General features: G+C 36.2%; 1 protein-coding gene across 9 annotated transcripts in view; it reads left to right on the forward strand.

Annotated features, from left to right (window-relative positions):
• NFIB (nuclear factor I B) overlaps positions 1-26,793 on the forward strand; it is a 213,540-nt gene that overhangs the window by 107,981 nt on the left and 78,766 nt on the right. For all 9 annotated transcript variants that reach the window (XR_013994477.1, XM_081066987.1, XM_081066981.1 and 6 more), the window contains exon 3: positions 19,651-19,704. Coding sequence is in view for 8 of the 9 variants with exons in the window: in XM_081066987.1 (XP_080923113.1) it covers positions 19,651-19,704 (54 nt within the window). In the remaining variant the exon portion in view is untranslated. The remainder of the gene's footprint in view (positions 1-19,650; positions 19,705-26,793) is intronic.

Consider the following 26,793-nt stretch of genomic DNA (forward strand, 5'->3'; position numbering starts at 1 on the left):
GCAGTGGGAAGCAATTTGTGTGCACAGTCCCCCTGCTTTCTTTCTCTTTGTGATACTCCCCAGTTTAGCAGTATACAGACTCAGAAAGTGGTGATACCATGCTAGTACATACAGATTATATTAAAAAACATGATTGAGCCAAATAGCATGTAAGTAAAAACCCCAGCTGCCTGCAAACTGGGTGCAGCTCTCATCTCCTGGGGTACCTTAAAGGTTTTGTTAATTTTTTTAATGCCTAGAGCCTCCAAATGCACTGACATTCGTACTTCATATGCAATGTCGACTTTGGAGTTTTCTCTGAATGAAAATAAATGAGCAAGCGGACGTTTGTTAGTTAAAATCAAAAGCGCAAACATATACGACCCTTTCAAAAAGCAAAGTGTCTGTAGGCATCACTGGACTCTAGTCCGTCTTTACTTTATCTCACCAGCCCTTACCATGCTAAGATGCTGCTTTGCCACTTCCTCAAGGAAGCACACACAGGAGCAAATTAAGTTTCCAAAAGTAAAGTTGGATCCTGTTTAAGCAGATTAGGGTCTGGCACACCATTGAACTTTATCAGACATTTAAAGCAGAGAATGTACACTGTAGCCGGCTGCGACTTGCCAATTAGCTGGGCTTTCCCCACTGTTTCTGGTTTGGCAGGGACGAGGTGGTTCACCCTGCCGCACTGCTGCCTGCCAAGGACACATGGCCAGCTCCCGGCTTCCTGTCTTCCTCTTTGTGTCCTGGCCTTGCCTTCCAGGGAACTGCCAAGATACCGCTGCCAAAAATCTTCCTTCGGAAAGGTCAAGCAACCTCAAGTCACCTATGCCAATATTTGTGTTTTCTTTTTAATCCTTCTGTGTTCGACTTGGAGAAAAGTGTACAACTGAACATGCAGAGAGTGGAACCTGGGGTCACTTTGGATCACTTGGATAAAGCAACAGAGCCCAAAGGATCCGTTGGCAGGTCAGGGGAAGATGATTCTCATAGAATTCTATTTAAAGCTCTGCGAAGTGTGATAGAGTTCAGAATGGTTCAGTGCAGATTTGAATTTAGTTTGCTTTTTAGGATTCACTATACACGTGTGATTTTTGGCTGAAGCTGACTCCTAGTGCATGGCAGGGAGAGAGAGAAAAGTGGAGATTGGTCTTGGCTTAAAAAACTGCATTTTTGTTTATTTGGTTTTTGTGTGTGTTTTTTTAGGACCCTATGGTCACAGGCCACTTTTTGCTTTCCAGTTTGGTGTCTGAGCAAGCATCCTACACAGTCTGAGAACAATGCACAAGAGAGTTACCTGGGGTGCCTGTTGAAAGTGGGACTCTCTTGCTCCTAGCACGGCTGTGTTAATCACAGACACGGGGTGAGATTGAGGAATTTGAATTTTTAACAAGCATCTCAAATGATTCTGATGCTCACAACAATTGGTGGACTGAATGTGTCACTGAAGGCAAAATCAAAATCAGGGAAATAACATGTATTATCACCATGTAGCAAATTGTTCCACATTTCCTTCAATGGATCTTTTTGGAGACCTAGAGCTGAATTGGAATCTTTAGACTGTGTGCAAACCACCATCACCAACAAAACGCTTTTCTCAGAAGATTGAAATAATAATTTTAAAAAATACACCGAAACTAACAGAAGAAACTTTACTCAAACAACTGTCCCTTATTCAAACCCTAAATTTTAAGATTTTTAGTAGGGCTTTTCCATGACACTTAGGGCCACCACAGGTTGTGGACTAAACAACCCTAGAGGGCACTCTCCCTGTAGCCCACACTGAATGACACTCCTGGGAGACGTAGAGGGTGATGGGCCTAGTGATACCGCTCGTAAAAGGAAAATTCAGTGTCTCTAATATTTCATAACGTAAAGTAGTGTTCTTCTTCACCTTGAAAAAATTCCGTTTGAGGAATGTGGAGTTCTTAACGTGCTTAAAATGGAACTATCTACTAATTCTCAGGCTGTTGGCATTTAATGGAGGGGACGTGGTATATTCTGCCTGTAGACTCAAGGAAAGTTCAACATAGCCCCAATATTCCCTTTTGACTTTTTATGTAAGGTTCGCCATAGCATTTTCTTCCTAAGCTCAGTTTAATTTTTCTTTGTGCCTTTTATACCTTGTGATTTGTCATCTTTGTTGGTAAGGATGGTACAGCCTCGAACTTTTTCTGTTACTGTTGTGCAGCATTCTGAGAGTTGGGCCCAGGTTACCTTTAAATTTTGCCATTTTATTTTTTTTAAATTATTTCCAAAATTTGCTGAAAAACCACAGCCTCAAGGACACTTCTGTGTTTCTGACACAAGTAACAAACACTACGCTAATTTGGAACACATGCTCTGTCAAAGTTTACCGATAGCCTGAGTTCCAAATTTGCAACTTCAGCATCTTCCATTGAAAAGAAACAGCATACTTTTTCTTACTCTCCTCCTTTGCCTCCCCTTGAACCATAGTCTTTTATAACAGTAATAAGGAAATGTGGTTATGGGTATAATTGCCATGAGGCAATTGTACCCTGGAGGATTAGCAGAATTTTCTATATCTGAGGGCTGGGCTCCATCAAGAAGCTCCATTTGCAAATAACTCAATTAGAATAATAACAACAATGTCATTATTTTTATGGCAACTTTCCCTATAGAGATCAAAGTGCGTTAGAGACATCCTATCAGATTCGTTGTTCTAATACCCCAGTGGACTGGAATAAAAAAGTTTTATTATAGCTTGTTTGAGATAGGCGATGGAGGCAGAGAGAGGTTAAATGACGTCCCAGAGGTCACAAAGAAAGTCAGTAGGGGAACTGCAAGGAAAAAGTCAAGGTTTCTTGTTACTCTCTGCAAGTTATCAAGCTACATTCTTTCTTGGCCTTTGTAAAGGATGACAATAAAGGACAACTTCTATTAGGATTGCAAAATAATGTAGGTAAAAGTGCTTTGAAAATTGTAAAGGTATTGTTGCTGTCTTTATCACTTACCATGTTTCACCGAAAATAAGACCTAGCCAGACAATCAGCTCTAATTTGTCTTTTGGGGCAAAAATTAATATAAGACCGGTATTATATTATATTATGTTGCGTTATACCCGGTATATATATTATATTATATTATATTATATTATATTATACCCAGTCTTATAGTAAAATATGACTGGGTCTTACATTAATTATTGCTCCAAAAGACGCATTAGAGCTGATTGTCCAGCTAGGTCTTATTTTCGGGGAAACACAATAGTACAAATAGAAGGTAAGAAAGAGCCTTATTGTCAACATCTAGTTGTTCCAACACATATGACATGGATTTTGCAAATTCTTGGTTGATTGGGCCCGAACTATCAGTCTTCTTGATCATTAATGGAAGACTAATGAAAAATTACATTTATAATTCTGAATTAAATAATGCATTTGAGCATCTTATAGCGCTTTACAATTCTTAAACTTAAAAAATTCCATGATATTGACAGCAAACTTTGAACAGATTAAGAAGCTGAAGATCAGAGTTTCTCTGGTTAAATAAGCTGCCTAACAAAAAACTTATCCAAGTAGTATGATTTTTTAGTTTTTTGTTTGTAAGATTTTTGCTTATAGACTCCATAGTTCTGAGAGTGAATGTGATGAATTTAGGCCCGATTTCTTTAGTGAGAATAGGAGAATTGAGACTAAATTTGCTACTAATCTTCCAATCTGACTTCAAGGAACCTTGGAGGACACATTCTCTGGGGAGGAGACACAATTAACTTGATGTTCTTAATTACTGTTGTTTGCTTTGTGGTTAAAGGTGGGGTATCTTGGTGTAAGGCTGTTGCCTCCCCAATCCTCCATTGTTCTGGTGTTGGGAAGTGTCGGGAATGGCTGTATTCCCCCCCTTGAACAGTAATCTCCTTCCACAAACTAGGAACTGAAAAATCAGAAATGCCCCCAATTTTATCAAACCTTGCCTTTTAACGGAAAAAAATGAGAAGTTAAACAAAATATAAATATATGGAATTAAGGATCTCTCTTTGATTTCCAAGGTAATATTTCTTTCCTTTAACCCAAGTAAATGACACTATCTCCACTTATCATAGATCCTTCCTGTCAGTCTCATGGGAAGAGTAATGGCCTTGAGACTTTATCTCATCATCACTGCACCTCTTGTTGTGTCTTAATGCTTAATGAATGTTAAGATGAAAATGAATCCAGGTGAACAGAAAATAAAGTCCAGCCAATGTGAAGCTGTTTGTAACATAACATAGAAAGCATCCATCTTTTGGGAGTACTTTAGCGGGGCGAAGGACATGAGTGGTATTCTCTCCCAGTTATTAGGTTATATCAGCTAATTTATTTCAATTTCAGTAATTAATTGCTGGATGATATTAATAGAGAATGTTCAGCTATTATTTTGATCATTGTTAGTTTATTTTTTCAAAGGAAAGTTGAAAAACCATTTTCTTAAACACCCTGTCTCCCCCCCCCCCCCACACACACACAGGCATTTTCTTTCAAATATCCTCATTGGATTCCTGGGCTCTTTTTTCCCCTTTTGTGTTGTCTATTGTATTTTGGTTTTCATGGGTGACATACACATCCATAATACTAGAAAAGATTCCTGCTCAGTGAAAAGAAAGCTGAGCAATGTTGTCACTTTAAAAGGGCACAGGTCACTTTGAATGGGAGTCTAATGTGAGCAGGAAGCTTTGCCTGGGGATCCAGATTGGTGAAACCTAAGTTTTGTATTCCAGTTGGGCCGGGAGCCGGGCCTTCATTGTTGTCACTAACATTGCCGCTGGGTAAACAAACCTAAATAATTTAGAATGATGCATCTATAGCTTATAATTTCAAGCAAAAAACTTGAACGTACCCCTGAGATAATAGAGTTTGCTGAAAACTTGGATTTTGTCAACAAAATGTAAAACGAAAAGCATCATTTTCTTTTAAGTAGCTGTTGCTCTTTATTTCATTTCTTAAACAGTGTCACAAGGGGAAGAAGGGCTGTGCTCCCCTCAGGGAGGTCACAGAGCTTTTTGCAGGTTGGTGATGGAAGCTGTAACATCCCATCTTGCGGTCTTGGTTAGCTGGTTGCCATTCTGCTTAGGTCAGTTATACCAAACGCTCTTCACCTCTTCCAGGAGTTGAATGGTCCTGTGAAGTACCTTAATGGTTTCAGTGCGGTGCTGGGGCAGAGAGATGTCACAGTTAGCACTCTGTAGTACCTGCATTGGCACGTTCAGCCAACATGCCACGACTTACACATTTGCTGCCAGGTCAGACGTAGTGCGTTGTGGAGAAAGCTATGGGATGACACACTAAGAGAGGTGGTACAGCCCACCTTCAGTATTAAAAAAGCATTTGCTTGTAAACTATTTTAATGTTCCTTTGTTCCATTATATTTGCTGTGACATTTGTGAGTGGCTGGAGATTTTGTGTTTATTAACTTCCAATCAAAACTTCAAATACATTATTTGAAAGTGGAGATTCGTTTTTTTTCCTTGAGGAGCCCATTTCTCGAGATTGCCTCTTTAAACCTATTTCTGGGCCAATGACATCTGTCAATTTCAGTTATCTGCTTAGTATAATCTAAACAATTCAATTTCATTTATTTTATATTGACTCTAAATCAGTTATATATCCCTATGCAATGGTTCTTAAAACAGAATATTGGGAGTATCTTGGAAGAGCGGGGGATAATTTCTTATTTCTTATTGTCTTGTTTTGGGCTGCAACTTATAGTGAAAGTTTCAGTTTAGAATAATATGTGTGGAGGAGAAAACGTGGTTAAATTTTAGATTTGCTTTCTATCTGGCATTAGGCTTCTGCCTGTCACCCCCAATACCAGAGAAACTTGAGGACTGTTTCTGTCTTGTGGTCTCAGCATTATTCCTATGGTTTTTAATGTCTGTGTAACATGTCTACATACTGTACTAGTGTAGAGCTTGTCTCTTAGCTGATGTACCACGCTATAATTTTCTCATTGGAAATAAAAGTGCAAAAAGTGGAAATCATGGCTAGACTTACTTCATGATCGTTTTATGCCTATTTAGACTGTAACCCATTTTCTTTTTTCAATAAAGATTCAGTGAATTAAATTTCTACATTTTGCCTTAAGTGACATAGATTGACTAAAATAGATTTCAGGCTCAGCCTGAAAAAATTTAATAAACAGTGATTTTTTTTTTCCCAGTTGATACCATCTCCACATGATGTTTGCTGGTAACTCTCACAAACTAGGACAGTTATGTTTCAAAACCATGAAAATAAAACTCTGGGAGGTGGGAGAATTCAACATGATCGATAGGAAGCAGGGACGTGGCATTACAGGGCAATGCTGTCCCCTGGGTGTTCCCACCAGGCAGGACAACCGGTGTCGTCCTGTTCAAGTTTCAGCAGAAAAAGTTGTCAACATGTGAATCAATGCTGTATGTTTTCTATGAGGTCACTTCCCTCCAGTGGGGATGTTATCTTGCATACTGTGTAAAACATCAGGTGTATCTGTACTATTGTGAAGTTTTCGTTTTCTGAGTTCATATACTTCCGTATACTTACAAACACATGTTTTTGTTAGCTCCTATTTGTGGAGCATTGTACTAAAGCGTCATAGATGATACAGTTCTGATAGAAGAGACCACTTTTGCCTATTCATATTTTATGACTTTTCCTATGTGTAAATGCTGGATGTCAAATGCGGTTTTGTGGACTATTTCCTAGAGAAAACAGAGTAATGTTAGTATTATTTCTCTGTTTAAGTATTGTTATTTTGTTGATGGATGTTGGTGTACATGTAAGACAACCTTTGGATTATCTTCACATAATACTGTTAACTAGTCAGACAACTAATAAGCAAATCACAGTTATCTGTGCCTTGAGATATAAATAAGCATATAGTGCTCTATAAAAATAATCAGACTCATAACTGATCCAGTCAAGGAGCATTCAGTCGGGTTTGTAGGAAAAACCCTACACAAGAAAAAAACCACATATTATGTAACTTGTTAAAAGTTGGTTAGAAAGACTAACTATGAGATGGTAAAAGGAAAACATAGTAAAGCTGGATGGGTGGGTGGGATTATCAGATTTCGTGGAAGAGATGTATTTAGAGCTTGGCATTGAAAATCTAAGTAATTAATCTTTTTAAAACCTTGATTATCATTAAGTGTCAGTATAGCCCATTACAAAAGACTCTGTGATATAATATTTCATACTGCCTACTGAGTGGTGGCCTAGCTTTCTCACCTTTTTAAATGAGAGTCATAACATATACTTGAAATTTATGAATACTCTAAGTGGTATTATAATCTGTCTAACACTGTTAACTGTACTACCTGACATGTATTTTAGAGTGATGAATATGTCAAACTTCAAATAGCACGTATACCATGTTTCCCCAAAAATAAGACCTAGCCAGTTAATCAGCTCTAATGCATCTTTTGGAGCAAAAATTAATATAAGACCCGGGCTTATTTTACTATAAAACAGGGTCTTTAATATAATATAATATAATTAATATAATATAAGACTGGGTCTTATATTAAATTTTGTTCCAAAAGACACATTAGAGCTGATTGTCCTGCTAGGTCTTATTTTTGGGGAAACCGTGTCTGTGAGGGTCCAGGAAAATAGAGCTCCTCCCAGAGTCCAGTAGAAAGAAATTTGTAGTGGGGACCCATTACGATGGTGTCAGAACAGGTTAAAAACCACAAGTGAGGCGACCCACACATTAGCATCAGGAACTCACTACAGAAACTAAGGCTGCAGAGGTAAAAGGGAGATGATGGTGTAACCAGAGTCTTGGAGCTGGAACTCACTTGAAGGGAGTGGGCGGAGAAAGAGGGATCCATCCATTGGAAGCTGGAACTACAAAGGAGACCTAACTATTGCCTGGAGACACCTGTCAAAGTAGAGAGACGGAAAGAAACACCTCTCTTCTCCTCTCTTCCTGTCCTCCAAATTCTCAAACTCTCACCAGTGCCTCCCGTTGGTTGAACTGGCTTGAAGCCAGTTGTTAACAGAGCTGGGAAATGCAGTTTGCAGACACAGAGTGAGGTATGGCTCTGAGGACAAATTACTACTGCTTGGCAAATCTGATTTGGGAGATGGAGTGGGCAGGTGGAATTGAGGTAAGGTTCAAAGCACTAATTTTGTGGGAGGGATTAAGTTTGCATGATCCTGTCCAAAGCCTTATCATACGAGATTTTCTTACTGGCTTTGAGTGACTCAATTTTTTTTTATCCTACCGGAGAATTTATTTTATTTTATTTTATTTTAGCATTATTGTTAGATGCTTTTGAAAATTCTCCATGAATGATCTTTTTGGTTGATTTTCAAATTTTTACATACTTTAAATGTCAGGAAGAATTTGATCTTCTCTAACTAGAACCAATCTTTAAAACCAAAAACAACAGGTGAAAGTCTCAATTGTTCTGATGGCAATTAGCTCTGACAAAGAATTACAGATGACCTCTCCCTCCCCTTTTCCATCTTTTAGAGGTGCGACTAGTGGACAAGGAAAAGTTCAACTGTCCTTGTAATCAAGCACTGCCTACAACTTGGAAATAGTGATGTGGTATCTGGTATGATTTTATTTTTGTAGGTTTATTTTATTATTGAAGGCAGCATAGTTTGTTTTTTGGTTGGAAAGCCATGTCAGTTTTGAAATGGCAGCATAATAATCAATTTGGAAAATTGGACATTAGCCATGTGTAATGTTATGTGCAGTGAAAATCTTTATGAGCATGGGAGATGAGTCTGCAGTAAAAACCTTGAAGTTGGTCTGTGTTAAAATTTTGTCACATCTGGAAGGCATTTGATGTATAAAATTACATAGGTTTGATATCATTAAGGGTTAAGACATATGGATGGGACATTATGCAGAGACTTGTTTTTTTTCATACTCTCTTGATTTAGCTTAGAGATTTCTGAATCATAAGGAGTCTATTTGAATCTCTATTAAAGATAAACTGGGTAAAATGACAAAATGGAAGGAATTTTGAGCACATGGTACATAGTTCTGTGCCCTTATATTCCTGATTCCCTTTAAAATGGATACAGCAAGTGGACATGCTTCTCATCATTTCTTTTTTACTCTTTTCCCAAACAACCCTAGTAATGAACAGTGGATTCCATGGTAGGCTTCTATAATAGGCTCTTTATTATACTTGGTTAAAATTACCTGTCTTTTGAACTTTCCTCTTCAAATGACCATTTGAAAGAATATTATTGCCCCATGCAATTATAACAAATCATATTTCTCAAGGGTTGTAAACTTTTCAGAGTTCTTTCAAACATATTATTTCACTTATTGGAATAATCCCGATCTCTTAAAAAAAAGGAAAAAACATGTTAGCCACTTTTTTATTTTTATTTTATCAGTAAAATTGAGTTACTTTCCTCTCATGCATAGTTTTAATTTGCAGGAGGAAGTTGCTATCTCCTCATTTGTTTCATTTTATCCCTTTTCAAAAAATGTTAGTTCACATGATGTATTATTCAAGTAGTTTTTATTCCTGGTAAATTAGCTTTTGCCCTGAAAACATGGGAACAGAAGTTCTTTGAACCACTTATCAAGGAACTGTTAGGACATTTAATGCCATTATCTGCCACATCAGCAAGCTTCCTGCTTTATCAAGTGACTTCTCTGATTTTATTCCTCCAATATTATATGATAAAGTTATTTTATAAACATAAGCAGTAATGAATGTCTGATACACAAATCTACTTTACCTTGGTAGAAAATATGTTGTCTTTGTCTTACTCTATTACTCTGCTAATTATTATGCAGCTTTGATTAAATATATGCATTTATTTTTTTATGCATATATCATCATAGATTTAAGAGTCATGATTTAATAATAAAGCAAAGGCTAGTTATTAATTATATATATATAACTAATAGGGTATGTAGAAAAATCCATCCAGTTTCTTTTCTCTAAACTTGTAATGACTTGAACATAAACATTTTAATGATTTGGCAAAATGTATTTTTATCTAACATAATGGAGAAATCTATTCAAGTAAGAAATTTCTCTTTAGGAACACATGCCTATGATAAAGAGAGAATTAAAAAATGAGAATTTCTCTTTTTGGTCATTGACTGAATCAACGGCTAAATCTGTATTTGTAGAGAGATTGTAGATACTTGAAAAATACAATATGTATATGTGGAGATAACAACCAAACAAGTCAAAGTTACAGTTGACATTATGGGCAATTTATTTATAATTTGGGGAAGATGAAATGTTTTAAGTGATAATCAACCATCAAGGTCTTGTTCACTGTAAACTGGTGTTCATTTATTTAACAAATGTTGATTGAGCATATGTGCCAGGAATTATGTTAGATACTGAGTAAGACTAACATGTATCTCGACCCCATGAAGTTTAGAATCTAGCAACAGAGCTGGATACTAATCCAATCCTTTAATTACCTATGTTGTTAGTATTTTCAAGAGAACTGTACAGAGTGAAAACAGAGGAGGACTAAGTAGGTGGGTTTTGTGTGTGATTTAGGGGGTGGGGTGGGGGAGTTTTAAATCTTAAAGTATATTTTGAAGAAAATCTTACCCTTTCCCTACAAATACTTCCGCGTATTTTCACCGTTGTATGAAGTTATTTTTCCCCCCTCTTAATCCTGTTGCAAATGAGTAAGGCTTAAAAACTCTTACTTTTTCTTACCCAGTTTTAAGTGATTGGGCAAGATGAAAACTGTTTCAGACATGAAGTGGTTTTCTAAGGGTCAGAGTACAAGTGGTTGGCAGTTACTGAATGGAACCCAGGAGTCCTGACTCTCCAGACAGCTTTGAGAAAACATGCTCTGTTCCCTGAGAAGAAAGATTGCCAGTGAAATATTAGAAAGTCTTGTGTCTGGTTTTAATCTAGATTATACAACATTATATTAAGTTTTGGGGAGATACAAGAAACGACATAGCACAAAAGGGCCATGTGTACACAGGAATGTGCTATGTATAGGATTTAGAACAATACATGAAGACCCCAGGACAAAATAAAGCAGATAAGTGACTGTGCCAGCGATGTAACAAGTGCTGTTCAGGACTTTGGAGGTAAAAGAGCATTTATTTTTCCATGTTTTCCTTTTAAGAGAAAATTTAAGACTAATAGGACCATAAACATTGCATTTGGTTTTTGTTGAAATTTTGCATTGATTTTTCAATTTGCCTCCATAATTATGTTCTTTAGTCTGATGACATTCTGGTTTTCATTTCCAGATTCATATTTCACCAGCATTCTCTTTGCACTACATACCTTGCTATAAAATGCACGTTTCTTGGTTTCCAAGGGAAAAAAATTATATTACATAGTATAGCTGAAATCCACAATGTCTCCCAGATGGGAAAGACAGAACATTCATCTCTTCTTTTCCTACTGGATCTGGCTGGCTTTTGGAAAGGACTTCATTGTTTTCATGTGGCAAAGCTCATTGGCAAATTGTTCCTTAAAGTACGCAGTGGCGTGTTCATCTAATATTATGAGATATGGGCAGCATTTATGAAAGATTATAAATCTTACAACTCTCTTCAGAAACTTAAAATACAGCTGGAAATGTTTTGCTTCCAACAAACATGCAATCTTCATAAAATTGGAAAAGAAATGTTTTGAATAAATAATATTTTGGTTTATTTCTCTCTAGTGCAAGAACTATTTTTTCAGTCAAAATCATTGCCATGAAACTCCTCCTTCCTCTACAGTAACACCCTTGCCTCTGTATTTATATTTTGCTGGTGCATTTAAAAAAATTTTTTAAGTATGCCAGATTGCTCTGCCTTGTTTTTAAAGATAGAAAACTGGATTTGCTCCCAGGGACTCTTTCCTAACTAGGCCAGTTTAAAAACTAAACAAGGATTGAGTCAGTTAATTAATTTAAATGAGATTACAAATCAAAAACATATTACGCAATCTTGATTTAATTACTACATTTTATTTACTTAATTGAAAACACACTGTAGAAAGTTAGCAATCTGGACAATGACCAGTATAGTGTCTTCTTTGCGTTCTATAGGCTAAAGGCTTCGAAAGCATGTAGCGTAGAGGATCCTGCTCGTGACCTTTGGTTCACTCGATCCCTGGATCAGTAGAGAGTCATTGAACTTAATCTTAGGCCGGAAAGGTCAGATCTGATTATCCCTGCTTTCGTTTGGGGGGTTTTGGTGCGCGTTAATGAAGCAGTGCAAACCTCTGGTCAGAGATGTTGGGAGATTTAATACTCTTTGTGCAGGGGTATTTGTATCTGCACTGGTCAATAGTCCCTTGGCATGGGTATGTTTGATTTGCTCTCATATAGCTTTGTAATTTTTCTTTTCTTAAATATTAGTGGCCTATGTTTTTCAGTTAAGTCCTCGTGAACAAATTGTGGTCTTGATCCCAAACAAATCCTTATTTTAATCCTTAAGATATGATGCTTTGAACCTAATCTCCTATTAAGCCAAAAAGAAAAAAAAAAGTGGTTCTTTAAAAGAAGGTTTAATAATAGAACTACATGTAAACACTATATGTGTAAAGATAAAAATTAAAAATAGAGGATATATTACATATCCACTCTAGTTCCATGTTTTTCTTTGGTTAATTAAATTACTTTATCTGTAAGGAACCGCAACATCGCAATATCCTTTAAAATTATGAGTTTGGCTATATCAAATATATATATTTTAAAATCAATGTTAACCAATAGAAAGGGAGCTCTGAAGTTCTGGGCCTTCCAGTTAGAAATAATATAGATGGAAAGGCATGATTAAAAATATGTAGGAAGCCATGTCTTTAGAATATTATTGTGGTTCTGGCAAAAGTATTCAGAGTGGTTTGATTTCTCTTCCTGTTCAGAATGGGATTTAGGGAAAGGGGTACAGATTTAGCAAAAATATGTCATGGATTCCATTAACAAAGTGACAGAGTTCACCCTTCCCATGGATGGCTGGTTAATCAAGTTTTGCAATGAAGTGGATGCCATATAATATAATGTCCTGTTGAGAAGAGGCAGAGAGACAGAAATAGACAGAAGCAGAGAGAGAGAGAGAGAGAGAGAGAGAGAGAGAGAGAGAGAGAGAGAGAGAGAGAGAGAGAGAGAGACAGCTGGAGAATAAACATTTTCCTACACATTTACATGCTTATGAGAGACAAGGAAAGCACTTAGTCTTCCCATGTTCTTTCTTTGTGTTTGTCTATTAAACATTTAATAGACGAGAAAGAAAATACTGTAAAACTATAGTTTTGTGTCACCCCAATCGTTGAAGCAGTCCTCCATTAAAACTGAAGCTTTATAGTGTCTTAACTGTACTGGAGAAAAATATGGCAAATTATGTAATCGGAATTGTGATTACATAAAGCTAACTCACTATAAATCCCAGGGAAATCAGTCATTGTAGAAAGTAAACTGCCAAGAGTGAGGCACAACAGAGGGAGTGGAAGAGGGAGTGCAAGGTTTGCCTGAGGAGAATAGTTTTCTCCTCCTCCCCTATAAAAAGCTGGTTACTTAATTTTTTTGTGTCCCTATTATAAAACACATGCATTTGTATTACTTCCCTCAAGTTTTTGTTTGTTTCTTACATCTTGACTTTTCTCTGTTTTAAGTGATTCTTCCTGGCATGCTATATATTTAATTTGTGAAAATATATTAGTATGTTGATAATGTTTTGGAGAGAAAGAAGGGGACTAATTTAAGCCTTAAAAAAAAATCTCATATTCTGTAGTTGACAATGGGCTATTTCTTTACCTGCTTAAAGCAAAGGAATATGACAAAGGGGCCCTTTATCACATGATGACTAATTTTAGTTCTAGCAAGAGGCTATCTGTAGGTTAACAGGTTACAGTGTGGGTTTCATTTACTCTTTTGATATCCCTCGATATAAAAGCTATATTGTTATGGAATCATAGAATTTTAGAGCCAGAAGGGATCTGACAAGTTAGCTTGTTCAGTCCCTTCTTTGTACCAAAATGACTATAAATTAAAATCATGCTTCTCAATTTTAGTTTTCCTGTTGACATTCCAGTCATGGTGTCAGAGACTAAAATGAATTCCTGGAATAAGTTTTACCTTGGAATAGGACGACAGCTTATATATTAAGTTCATTAAAAGCTTCTTGTCCTCCTGCTTGCACACTAAAGGCCTGCTTCCTGGATCCCCACCAAACAGCTCTTCCCTTTGTAGGAGAAAGCCAAAAACTAATTTCTGACTCATAATAGTTCCTCTTATCTACCCACTCCCATTCCCAAATATTCCTTCAGGCAGTAAGCGGGGAGAATGAGTCTTACAGGAGGCCACGAGACCCAGCCCTGATAATTGTCCCTTTTCCTTGTCACCAACGGTTTGTCTGTTTGACTTCTAATGCATGTTTCTGCACAGAGGGGTCATGCCCAGTCTTTCTTTTTTGTGTACTTCTGTGGTTTACGGTCTGTTGTTTCCTATTCATTTGACCTAACCAAATATACCAGGCACTATACCAAAGATGCGGGCTATTGGACTAACTAGGGAAGCATCTCTGACATCCTGTAGTCCAGAATCTCAAAGGGATAACCTCAACATGGAGGGTTTCAGTGGTAAAAAAGGACACCGTGTGCAGAGACTCAGGATGTGGAACGTAGGTGACAGTAGGGAACGGAAAGGCTAAGAAGGTATCACCCAGGGGATGGTAGCAGGCAGATCAAAGTGCCTTGAATGGCATACTAAAAAATTTGAGGTTTTGTCTGTGGATATTTGAAATACATGTATGAGTTTTAGCAGGGAAGTAGCTTAATGAATTTTGGGTTTTAAAATGATGACCTTAATAGCCCAGAGGGATATGTACTAGAAAGATGTGAGATCTGAGACCTGTTTTTTTCAAGGCTCTGTTCCTAATGTCACCTCTCTCTGTTGTCCTTTATGACCTGCTCTTGTCCATGCATCCTAGGAAAATCCAATTGTCCTTTCTTGCTATATACTCATTTATAGTACCTATCACAGTGTTTTTTTTTTAATTTGTACATTTCTGTCTCTGAGCAGCTTCTGAATTTCTAGAAGCCATAGAATTTATATTCTTCCTTTTAAAACAATATTTTAAAGGTATATTATAAATTAAATGGGAATTTAATATGCATCTATGTAGAACCTATTATGTTCCAAACAGCAGCAACTGGAATATGGAAGGTGCTCCATAAATCTTACCAATTTGCATTTAATTGATGCTTACATTAAAGACCTTCAAAAACTCTTTCACAGTTTTGATGATCCACCCACATCAGATAATTGAACTCATCCTACCCAGAAAGTTAGTACTTAGTAACAAATACTTAACAGCTCATTATTTATTTATTATCTTAAATATGTGACAAAGACTTTATTGGACTTCCACCAGATTATCAGTAAAACATTAGAATTTCCTTTGTTTTGTGGAAAGAATCCAAACTACATCTGATTTACAGTTGGCTTCTCTTAAAAGCCTTAATTGATGTATAGACTTCAATGATAATAATAATTATTTCCAACGTAGGTAGAAAGGATAGCTAAAGGATTTTTATATTGGTGAACAAGCTTTTGAATGTATTGGTAAATGGTGGGAAGTTAGGGAAAGGTCAAGTTCCCAGAAACATCTACTAGAAGATTGCTTGGCTTTGCATGATTTTAAGATTGCATCATAACCACTCAAGAGGCAGTGTGTCTGAATGAGTGGCCCATGTAGAGAACATACATTTTAATAGTTGCCATTTAACTTTGGACAAACCATTTAGATTACCTAAGTAACCCAGGATCTTCCATACAATTGGTTCATTCAGGAAACCTAGTCACTCCTTAGGAGATTAGATATTAAACAAGCTATAAAAGATTGGCTGCTTTTTAATAAGGAGTGTATGAAAGGATTGAAGAAAAGTTGATAATGGTCATGTTGGGATGTGAACCTTTTTTAATAAGTTTCTGGAGAATCTATAACATAAAGGAGGAGGAATTGATTGAGTTAAAAATGTAGTATTCTAGAAATAGCTTCATTAACTATTTTTTCCCCTGAAAGAAATACAATATGCTTGATTCAGACTTAAAAATAAAAAATGGGGAAAATGAGATTTTCATAAGTATGTAGTAGAAAATGTCTTTCAGTTCTACGTTATCTTCAGACATGTCAGAAAGAGACAAGGAAATGAAGAAAATAGAGATTGCAATCAAGGAAGACGAAATGTAGAGGGAATGACGGAGGATGGGTTTAGGTCTGCTGCCTTCAAGACCTCTTCCCCTCTCTTATTTTTCCACCGCATCAAAATCTTCTTTCTAAACTGTAGACGCAGTGTGCTGGGCGACTCATGGCCCATGTTTTTACCAGCCTTGTTCTTCAAAGATTCCGTCTTCTGGAAGGTAAATTTATCAAATGGCCGATATCTATTGCCTTTGGAACATGACAGCTCCTAACATCCTCACAGTAGCAGTAACGACTTCTCTCTTGTGGGGAGAGCTGGACTAAAGCATTGAGCTAGCAGTTCTCAGGAGGGCATGTACTCTGGCTATGTTCAGTTGATTCACCACCAGCAATTTTAGATGCTTGTCCCGGGATGGACAGAATTTTGTCATGTCCCCTTGTGCGATCTTTCTTCCTGAATAGTTAGTCCATTAAAAATATTAATCTTTTTTTTTCCAATATGGTCTCTATGTTTCATATTCTCTTTCATTTATCGATTGATAGGGTGTGTCTAACCAGTGCTTGATGCTTTATATAATAATAATCTTTGCAATGGTTGTATGACATAGATAGCATGACAGTGTTAAAGATCAAGACCCCAAAGCTGTGTTAAGTAATTTTGCACAAGATCACACTACTAGAGAGGAACAGAGCTAGTATTCACTATAACATATTAAGTACACACACACACACACACACACACACACACACACACACACACACAGGACTTGAACAAATGATGGAAGTGGTTAAATAAAACTTTTGAGTATAGAGTAATTTGACCGAGGTGGTGAATTGGAAGGGTTTTAGATGTGGTCTGAATAATTCCTTCTCTGAAGTTAACCACAATAACAGCTCATTTTTGGTTTCTCTGCCAACTGCGACTCCCTGGTTACTTCCTTTTCCAGCAGTTGGAATTAAGTGACCGATATAAGGTGACATAAGAGTTAAGAGGAGATTATAGTGTTAGAGTTTACAGTCTGAAAAGTAAATGTTTTCTAGCTCTCTCTCTGAGGGAGCCCTTTTCTGTGTTTTGGGGAGCCAGTATATGCTATTGTGCTTATGAGAGGGTACAGACTTTGGAGTATTAGTGGAGAATCTGCCGTTGTGTGCCAGTAAATGCCAGATCTTTTTAGAAAGTGGAATTCGTATTAAAAGCAAGTATGTGACTCACATTTAGGGTCTACTTCAGATTTCCCTCAAATGCTTGTGGTTTGTTTTTAATAATTGTTATTTTTTTTCAATTGAAGACATTGGTCTGCAATTGTTGGAGATGGGGGAAAGGGGTAATTTGCAGCAGAAAAGAATAGGGTTTCCCAAGTGGGGTGTTGGGGTCACAGGGGCTGCCATTGTTCTAACTGAATACTTTCTCAGGAATGGACCAAATTGTAGGAACCAGGTGTTGAGAAAGAGTTTTGTAGTGCCATTTTGAAGTTGATTTAAGTAAACATGCTGAGGTTCATGTAGAGTCACAACTTTTGTCCTCTACCGACAACCTTAACCGGCTTCGTGGTGTGTCATCATGAAGGTGCAATAGCCACCTGGAGGTGTACATGTCTAGGTCTCCAGAAATATGCAGTAGCTTTAGAGGAAAAAAGAAAACACGGGAGGCTCTGGCCAGTGGGGGTGTTCATCTGCATAAATAGGAACTCCTTAAAATGGTAGAGGCACTTGAGAAATTAATCTGCAAGGCGGTATCGATACCGAGGGCCATCTGTCAGAGGAGTTCAAGGCAGAAATAGCTGAGGCTGTAGCAAAATAATATAATTTATCATTTTTATGTAACTATCATGCTCCACGCCTGGAGAGTGGTCAATATTGTACCATCTTTTACAGGAATGTAGGAAGAGAAAGAATTGGTCTCCTACGTTGTAAATCATGGAATCTTGCCTCCATTCCAGAGGAAGTAATGGAATTCATGGGAGATTAGAGACAAGCTTTTTAGAGAGGACCCAAATCTCTGTCTATAGGAAACCCTAGCTAGAATTTGACTGGAGAAAGAATCCTTACCAGTTTTTTCACTTCCACTTTGGGAAATCAGAAATAAATTGGAGAATAATATGGGAATCACTAAATCTATTTGTTCAGATTTCATGAAAACTATTCTAGAACCAAAAGAAAAAGACAAGGACATGGGAGGAAGGGATAAAATTCTGATTTCAGCATTAAGTCTAGTTAGCAGGCATGAGGCAAAGGACATAAACAAACAAATCAATACATAAATAACCAAGTTTTATACAGAAAGAAACTAACGGGATGTCCTTGTGTTGAATAGTAAAAGCAGCAGTAGCAGTATGTTAATCACTTACGTGCAAGAGCAGAGTTACCCTGATCAAAAAACCAGCGTAAGAGTTTTCTGCTCAAGTAAGACTGGATCCCTGTCTTGGCTTAGTGCAACGGCTAGCTTTCCAGGGAAGAGACTTGTCTGTGCCCTAACGGTCAAATTTGTTGAAATTCACTATCAAGTTCAGAATTGCCTTTTCTAAGCAAGCAAAGAAGACTGCTGAATCTGAGCTGTCCATTTCTCTGGCATTTACTGAAAGCCCAGGGCATTCACAGCGATGAACGAAACCCTGAGGAAGATACAAAAGAAGGAGACAGAATCTCTGCCTCTGTTTCGCATGCTATTCAGTTGGGAAGACAAAAATTAAATACCAGAACCAATCAAAGCAGATTACAAAGCAACCTGCAAGTAACTGTATAATAATATGGGTCAAATGACACAGATACATGCAGAGGGGACATAGAGGAAAGAAGAGTGAACAAAACACAAGTGTCGGGTTAGTTAGGAAAGACATGTTGCCTAACAGTAGTGTAGCCTTCATGTTGCTTTCTGGAGCATCGATGGGGAGTAATGTGGGGTAGGAAATTCAGACACACGGCATTGATCTCTTCCTCCTTATCTGTAGAGTCTCTCCGTCTATCCCAGATGGAAATTAAATTGATCCAACAATTTGCTTGCCACAAAGTCATGTTGGTTTCTCCCTGGTAATTTATGCTTTTCTCGGTGTTTGCAAATCGATTGCTATTATGGGATGCAGACACATCTGGGCCTGGATCCAGTAGGTTGGGGGATTATTGGAGTGGATATGTGTCTATGCAGATGAAATCCTGGAAAAAAGGACTCTTGTTTCTGTGTATCTTGGTCCTTGAATGAAAACATTTTCAGGTTTTTAAAAGTGTGTTAGATTATGCTCTGATTGACTTGTAGGGGCTTTATTGAATTTTATCTGCTTTATTTCATAGTGCTACTTACAGACCCAACCGTCAGACCACCTTTGTCACTGGACATTTTGTCTCATAAAAACCTTACTCTACCCCAAGAATGTTATTGATCTATATTGTTTTATTTCCTTTCGACATCAAAATACCTATAGACATACATCTAGTTTGATAAATAGAATGTTGCTGCTGAAAGGCTTGGGAAAGTATATTTAAACACTCAACTTCATTGTTCTACCTTAAAAAACATTTTTAAGTCCTTCTGAGGATTGTGAAATTCTTTCAAAACAAATTAAAAAGAAAACATATTCTGTGATTTCTTTACAGATTCTGGACAATCAGGAAGTCCAAGCCACAATGATCCTGCCAAGAATCCTCCAGGTAAATATGTGTTCCAGGACGTTTGCAATCTGACATTGTTGGAGAACAAAGGTACCACTGTATAGATAAACACCCCATAATTGGTCAGCTGCCGATTTCATTCTGGCAGGCAGGTACGATCAGGACAAGATGTGATTCTGTTTAGGCCCTTCGCAGTGGCAAATACTTCCATATTGGCGTCATCAGTACTTACCTAATCACCAACGTTTTAATTTTTGTTGGTGTTTCTTTGAAAATGAATATGCATATATTTTCATTGTGTATATTTCAGGCGCTAAAAGTCATTGCTGTTTGAAGAGCCAAAAAAAACCCAACAACCTCTTAATCTTTCTTTTAAAACACACAAGAAAAAATACACATTTCCATACTATTATTATAGGGGGTTGTGGTGAGGGTTGGTTATGTTTTCAGTGAAGGATTGTTGCAAACAAGTTTTATTCCATAAGGTTTTTATTGGAGTCTCAGAATCGGGAAATAATGAAAGTAGGACTTTTCCTTTAATATAAGGTAGGCCAAATATCCTCTTTATTTTCAGAAGTTGTTCCAGATCTGAAAATAGGCTTTTTTAATTTGGCTATCCTCTTGGCTTTGTTGCTCCTAAATCTGAACATACAGAATATTGATATTGATTTAGGAAGGCTGTCTTTTCACATGAGGTATGAGATAAAGCTAGTACAAAGAAGAATTTCTAGTATTCTATAAATGCCATAAAAATTTTAATTATAGCTGTGACTTTGGTAAAAAGAGTGCTCTAAGAATAAACTAACAAAAACAAAACAAAACAAACAAAAAACTCCAGATGAACCACACATGCCTTCTACCTCCCCAAATGATCTCATTTGTATTTTCATTGAAAATAAACCAAAAACTTTATAAAAAGTAATAATAAAAGTTTCCTCAGGTAGACTTGCTTTTTTGGTCCTTAACTGTTTGCTGTTTGTCATAATGCTTTGCTAATGTAAGGTTGAAATACCTGAAGAAGTCCAAAACTACAAAAAAATATTTCTGACTAGTCTTGGTTTAAAATATTAGAAAGATCCAGCAAGTAAATACTCGAGTAAAAATGCAACGTTAAAACAGAATATTTTTTCTTTCTCTTTCTGAGTCCTGACTGTACTTTGTTTTTTATTTTTATCTCAGAAAAACTATTTTTTCCAACTCCATATTAACTTTTCTGTATTGCACAAAAATAATATTTGACAAAATATTATGTTGTTTAATAAAAACAATGTATACCTCAAAGATAAAAAGTTCTAATTACATACAGATTTTTAAATATATGCCAAGTTGATTTTTCTTTACTTTCATCAAAATCATTTAATATTATTATAAATTGATAAAACGTAAAAAAACTGGACAATTTTAAATGCAAAATCCAATTAATTTATTATTTTTTGTGTATGGCTAAGAAATTAGAATTAAAAAGAAAAACTATTTACAATATAATAAATTTTGTTAGACATTTTCTGAAGTTGAGAAAATTTCATTAGCTTGTAATGACTTTAACTAAATTTACTAAAATTTCTTATATAATTGACTGCTATCGTCTCTGTGTAGCATGATAGCCAAAAGTGAATTTTATCTAAACATTTTTTAAAAACTCCCTCATTCATTTTACAAAGAATGGGAGGGGGGAACATCCTATAATAGAAAAAGAGTTGGTAAGTATTTTAAGTTAGACTAAATAAAGAATATATTCTTTGTTTTTGAGTGACAGCTTGATTTGAAATTAATAAAGCTGTTATTGTTTGAAATGCATTTCTGAACTCGTACAGAAAGAATTACGCACACTTAAAGATGTTCTCTACTTGAGCTGAATGAATAATCTTTGAATGGTGATGTAATGTCAGAATTGGATTTTTCAGTAGTTTTCAAGAAGCTTGGTTAATTTTTTCTCTTGCTACATTCAGTGCATCTCTTAATTTATCTGTTTGCATATAATATGGCAAACAGAACCCATCAAAGTAGAATACCTCTAATTTTTTTTTTCCTTTTACATTTTCCTTGGAAATCAAGCCTTTTTGAGAACCATGTTTTAAAATTGGGATGACGTAAATAAATGCATATGATTAGTTGAATATTATATATATATATATATATATATATATATATATATATATATATATAATCATACATCGATTACCATTTTTTCAGAGTTACAATATAAAACATATAACACCAAAATTAAATGCAATATAATTAGAATTTCCTTTGATGATTCAGAAGCATTCCATCAATTTAGCATGCTTTCTGTATCATTATATCATGGACTTAACCATAGAGATTATGAAAGAATTCTGTTTGATGAAATTAAGAATTTGTTCTATAATACCGTGAAATAAATCAGACTCCTGGGAACATAGAACACAGAATAGTTTCTAATTTGAAATGTGAAAAATCAGAACTTACTAAGGTGTTTGTTTTACAGTCAATTGGAATAAATTATACTTATTATTAAAAGCTCCTTTCATAAGTTTAAGTGTATTTGGTATGTTGGAACATAATTTGTCTTTCAGAGACCCTTTTCATTTCTGTATTCTGGCCTTGGCTAAAATGTGAAATCTCCAAAGTTGAGTTTCAGTATCTGGAGAAGGCACAATCTATTTTAATTCAATCTACTACCATGAGCAACGAAACAATCAAATCACTTTGCTGCTTGTCATTGTTATAACAAAGAGGAGCTAAACTTTTGAAAAACATCCACTTGATTGCCAATACTTGCTTATCCCTGGTAGTTTTCCATTGGGAGATGTGCAACCCATGACAATGGCTACCATCTACCCCTGTGTCTATTTCCTACCATCTTGGGAAAAGATGGCAAACATTCAAGTCCTTTTAGAGATAAAGGCTCTTTGAAATCTGTTCTCCACTGTTGACATGAAGGTGGAATCCCATCCAGTCATCCTATAAGGGCAGATGTGTGTGTTTCCCCGCAAACTGGGCACCCTCTCTGGCTGGGCTTTCTTCCAGCATCAGACTTGACTGACACGGAGACCACTTCCTTGCTGATTCCTCTGAACTTCTACAGGGGTGATCTTCACGCTCTCTAAACTGTAGTACGAGCGTCTACAGATAGGCCTTTAGTTTTTAACTTGTTTTTCTTGATTGGGGTTAGTACTTAGAGAGCAAATTAAGCACAGGCAAACAAAAGCAGGACATTTGAAGGAGGAGGGATATTTGATATTTGTTGTTTTAAAAAGCACTTAAGTAGTTTTAGTTATTTTAAAAGCATTTAGATAGATTTTATGGTATTTCCTTATACTATGTATTGGTGATTTAATATTTTGTTTTTATTCTTTGTTACATGGTGGGAGTGAACACCATACTCTTTTTAGGGCTAAGGTCTAAAAGTTATGGTATTTCCTTATACTATGTATTGGTGATTTAATATTTTGTTTTTATTCTTTGTTACATGGTGGGAGTGAACACCATACTCTTTTTAGGGCTAAGGTCTAAAAGTTTGATGGCACCCAAGGACATGACATTGGTATTTTGGTCAAGAAGCACTGGGCCACTTTACTTTTTTTATGATGCACATTTCCCTTGTTTATGATAGACTTAGATAGTTACAGATATGTTTATGTTCAGTTGCTTTTTCTTGAAAAATCAACTTAATCCCTTCTGAGCAATAGAGCTATATCCTCTTTCAACTTTAGCAAACAACTGTTGTGGACCAAACGGGGTAAAACCATTCATTTAGGGACTTAGATTCAGATCTAACTTTATTTCTAATAATTAAAAATTCCACTACCACTTTTAGGAAATGTGTGATTGGACTATGATCTCTTAAAATTAGCTTTGACTTGCTCTATTATTTTGTGTCTCTATATTCCTTGAGCCATGCTCTTTTAGATTTCCCAATCTCGGTTATTTGTCTAGTGCTGGAATGGTTAATATCCAAGGGAAACAAGGCGTTCGAGATGTCAGATTTTGTGTCTAAGTCAGTTCAAAGCTGATGCCTCGTTTTGGAGTTCAGGAAGGCTGTACTTTTGTGGGGTGCTCTCACTTGGCTGATTATATAACAAAGAAGCATTGAATCTTAGGGCAATTTTTGCAAATTCAATCATGTAAACTTACTAAGTATTCCAAGTATCATTAACCATAGCTTTCTTACTTGGAATAACACGGACTTTTCCTACTTTGCTTTGTTGCAAGTTTTATAGGGTGCTTGTACTATTTTGTATGTTGACTTTTGTATGTAGTCTGGAAAAACCTCTGGGAACCATTAGGATAATATTGGGTGTACGTCAAATAAGCAACGTTATATCCTCTCTGGAACAAAGACGGAACCAAATAAATAATTAAATAAATTAAGCAAAGAGTATCTATTAAGTATAGCAATATACTTGGGTTACATTTAAGAAATTCTTTAAGTTATAAAAATTTGGGGGTTGATCTTTCCCCAACGCTATTTTATAGATATGAGATTGAAGCCAACAGAAGGTTGTCATGAAACTAATGAAAATCAACCATGTAATGATCCAGAAAACAAGTTCAGCGTTTTCAGTTTTAGTTGTCATCTGTTGGGATCTCTAGGGCCCATATTTGCTTAACTTTTCACTTTTTCTTTCCTTCAAAGCTTAGAATTTGGGACAAACTTAATACTACTCTCTACCAGTTACAGAAATAGTAAAACTGTTTTTTGTTTTGTTTTGCTATTTGCATGCGAAGGCAGATACATTTGCTTAGGCCCTTGAGGGACCTCATAGAGCATGTTTTATCTTAGAATGTGGTGTTCAGTTGAAGAAAATTTACTCTAATTTTTAAAAATTCGTGGCCCATTTACTCCTCAGTTAATAAGTCCATACCCAACCCTTCTCATATCCTCATTTATTGTATCTACCAGAATCAAGATGTTTTTCGAGGGGGAAAATGCACTATTTCATGATACTTAGAAGTAATTTTAAACTTTGGCACTAAACAATGTGCAACAGACTATAAACAGGCTTTCTATTCATAAAAGTATAAATAGAAAGACACTGAAAGGATTGGTTAACTGTGGTTAAGACCTGACGCTGTAGGTAAAGCTTTTAAGTAATTCGAGAATGAGGTCTGTGAGAATCGGTGCTAAAATCAAAGGATTTTGTTCTGAGCAGATTTTTTTTTTCAAAAACATTATTTTTTTTTACCCTGTAACTATTTTGAAGACATCCCATTCAGTAAAGTTCTTAAATATTTAAATTTATGATAGATTTCAGAGGAGAGGATGAGGAAAATGTTTTATTCACAAATTACCCTTAAAAAACCAGAAGGGCACATAGCCCTCAGCTACTTATTGTTACAGGCTACATTATGGGTACTTGTGTACAACCCTCTCCTCAAAGGTTAATCTACATAGCAGTTGGCACCATGCCCAGCCTCTACAATGGTTCCAGCCTAATTACTTATAATATTTAATTTTGGGGAAAAAAGACAATTTAGTAATATCCTGTAAGGTTATGAAAGAAGGAGATTTTTTCCATATCTCCCCAATCACCGCACCCTTATGAGGTAAAATAATATTAATTGAGTGCCCACTAATTACTGAGTTCAGAATTAAAAATTACATTCCAGGACACACAGTATGGGTCAACTTATGTTAAGTAAACTCAAAATAGACAGCCATTTGCTCTGGGATAGTTGGGAATATATACCATTCCACACCAAGAACAATAAAGAGTCCAGAAAGAGCTGTCTGTAGATGATCACAAACTTTGGAATTAAACTTCCCTGCCACCCCAATCAAGGCTCCATGTTTTACCATATCCTGAGGACAGGGCCAAGAGGTGCATGAGCAGAACAGTTGACTTCTTTGGAATTCAGCACAGTCAGTTAGTGATACTCATTCTTGTTGAAAGCATCATATGGGAGAGCATACCTGGCCATTAGCATGTGCTTGATAAAAGAGGGGACTTTTTGTCCCACTTGCTCTTTTAGCTGGGTTGATCAAGACCACTTCCTGCAGGAAGTATCATTGGATGTGGAACCAAATAGAAATGTGTTGAATTTTTGCCCTGCACTCCTTTTAAAGACTTAGGATGGCATCGACAAAGTTACAAATCAAGATCAAATGCCCAAGAATAGAATGTCATATAGAAGAGGCAAAAGAAACAAATGTTTTCAAGTCTCAGGAAGCCTTTTGACATTCTAAGGAAATGTAGAATGAAAGTTTGTTACATAGTTTTTCCTAGTGATGTGAGAAATACTACAAATGTATCATTAGAGATTGCTTTCCCCTGGCAAGTTTTTATCTCTTAGTCCCTTTATTAACATTGTATAACTTTTTTCCCACTTCCCTTTCCATAGTGTACTACTTTCTGAAGCCACCAACTTTACTGTCTCCACTGAAAATTTTCTGTCCCTTACACTTCCTGGCCCTCTCCATATATCTCCCTTATTTTAATTGTGTCATCCTAATAACTTATTTGTTACTTAAAAAAAAATGCATCTTTGCTTCTCATTCAGACAACCCCCTTTAACCAAGTGTCCTATCTTTCTCCTTTTCTATGACATGACATAAAAGACTCCAAAATTCCTTCTTGACTTCTCCTGCAACGGGGCTTGTGTCCTCACTGAAATGATTCTCATTAAATTTGTTCCTTTTTATCATCGGAATCCAGTGGATCTTTTCCATTCTATGTTTCCCTGTGCGTGAGCATTAATTTAATTCAATTGACCATGCATTACTTAGAAATTTTCTCTTACTCAAAGTTTTGTTTGTTTTATCATGCTAAGAACAGTTAACATGAGATCTCTCCTCTTAAAAAAATTTAAAGTGTATAACACATTATTGTTGACTACAGTTACAATGTTGTACAGCAGATCTCTAGAGTTTATTCATCTTGCTTACTGACACTTAATGCCTGTTGATGAGTAACTTCCCATTTCCTCCTTGTCCCTCATCCCTGGCAACCACCATTCCACTCTTTAATTCTATGATATTGACTGTTTCAGATACCTCATATAAGTGGAATCATGCAGCATTTGTCTTTCTTTGATTGGTTAATTTCACTTAGCATAATGTCCTCAAGGTTCATCCATGTTGTTGCATATTACAACATTTCCTTTTTTGGGGGTAAAGGCTAAATAGTGTTTCACCGTATGTGCACA

This window comes from Rhinolophus hipposideros (assembly GCF_964194185.1).
Source record: "Rhinolophus hipposideros genome assembly, chromosome: 11".
Lineage (NCBI taxonomy): Eukaryota > Metazoa > Chordata > Mammalia > Chiroptera > Rhinolophidae > Rhinolophus > Rhinolophus hipposideros.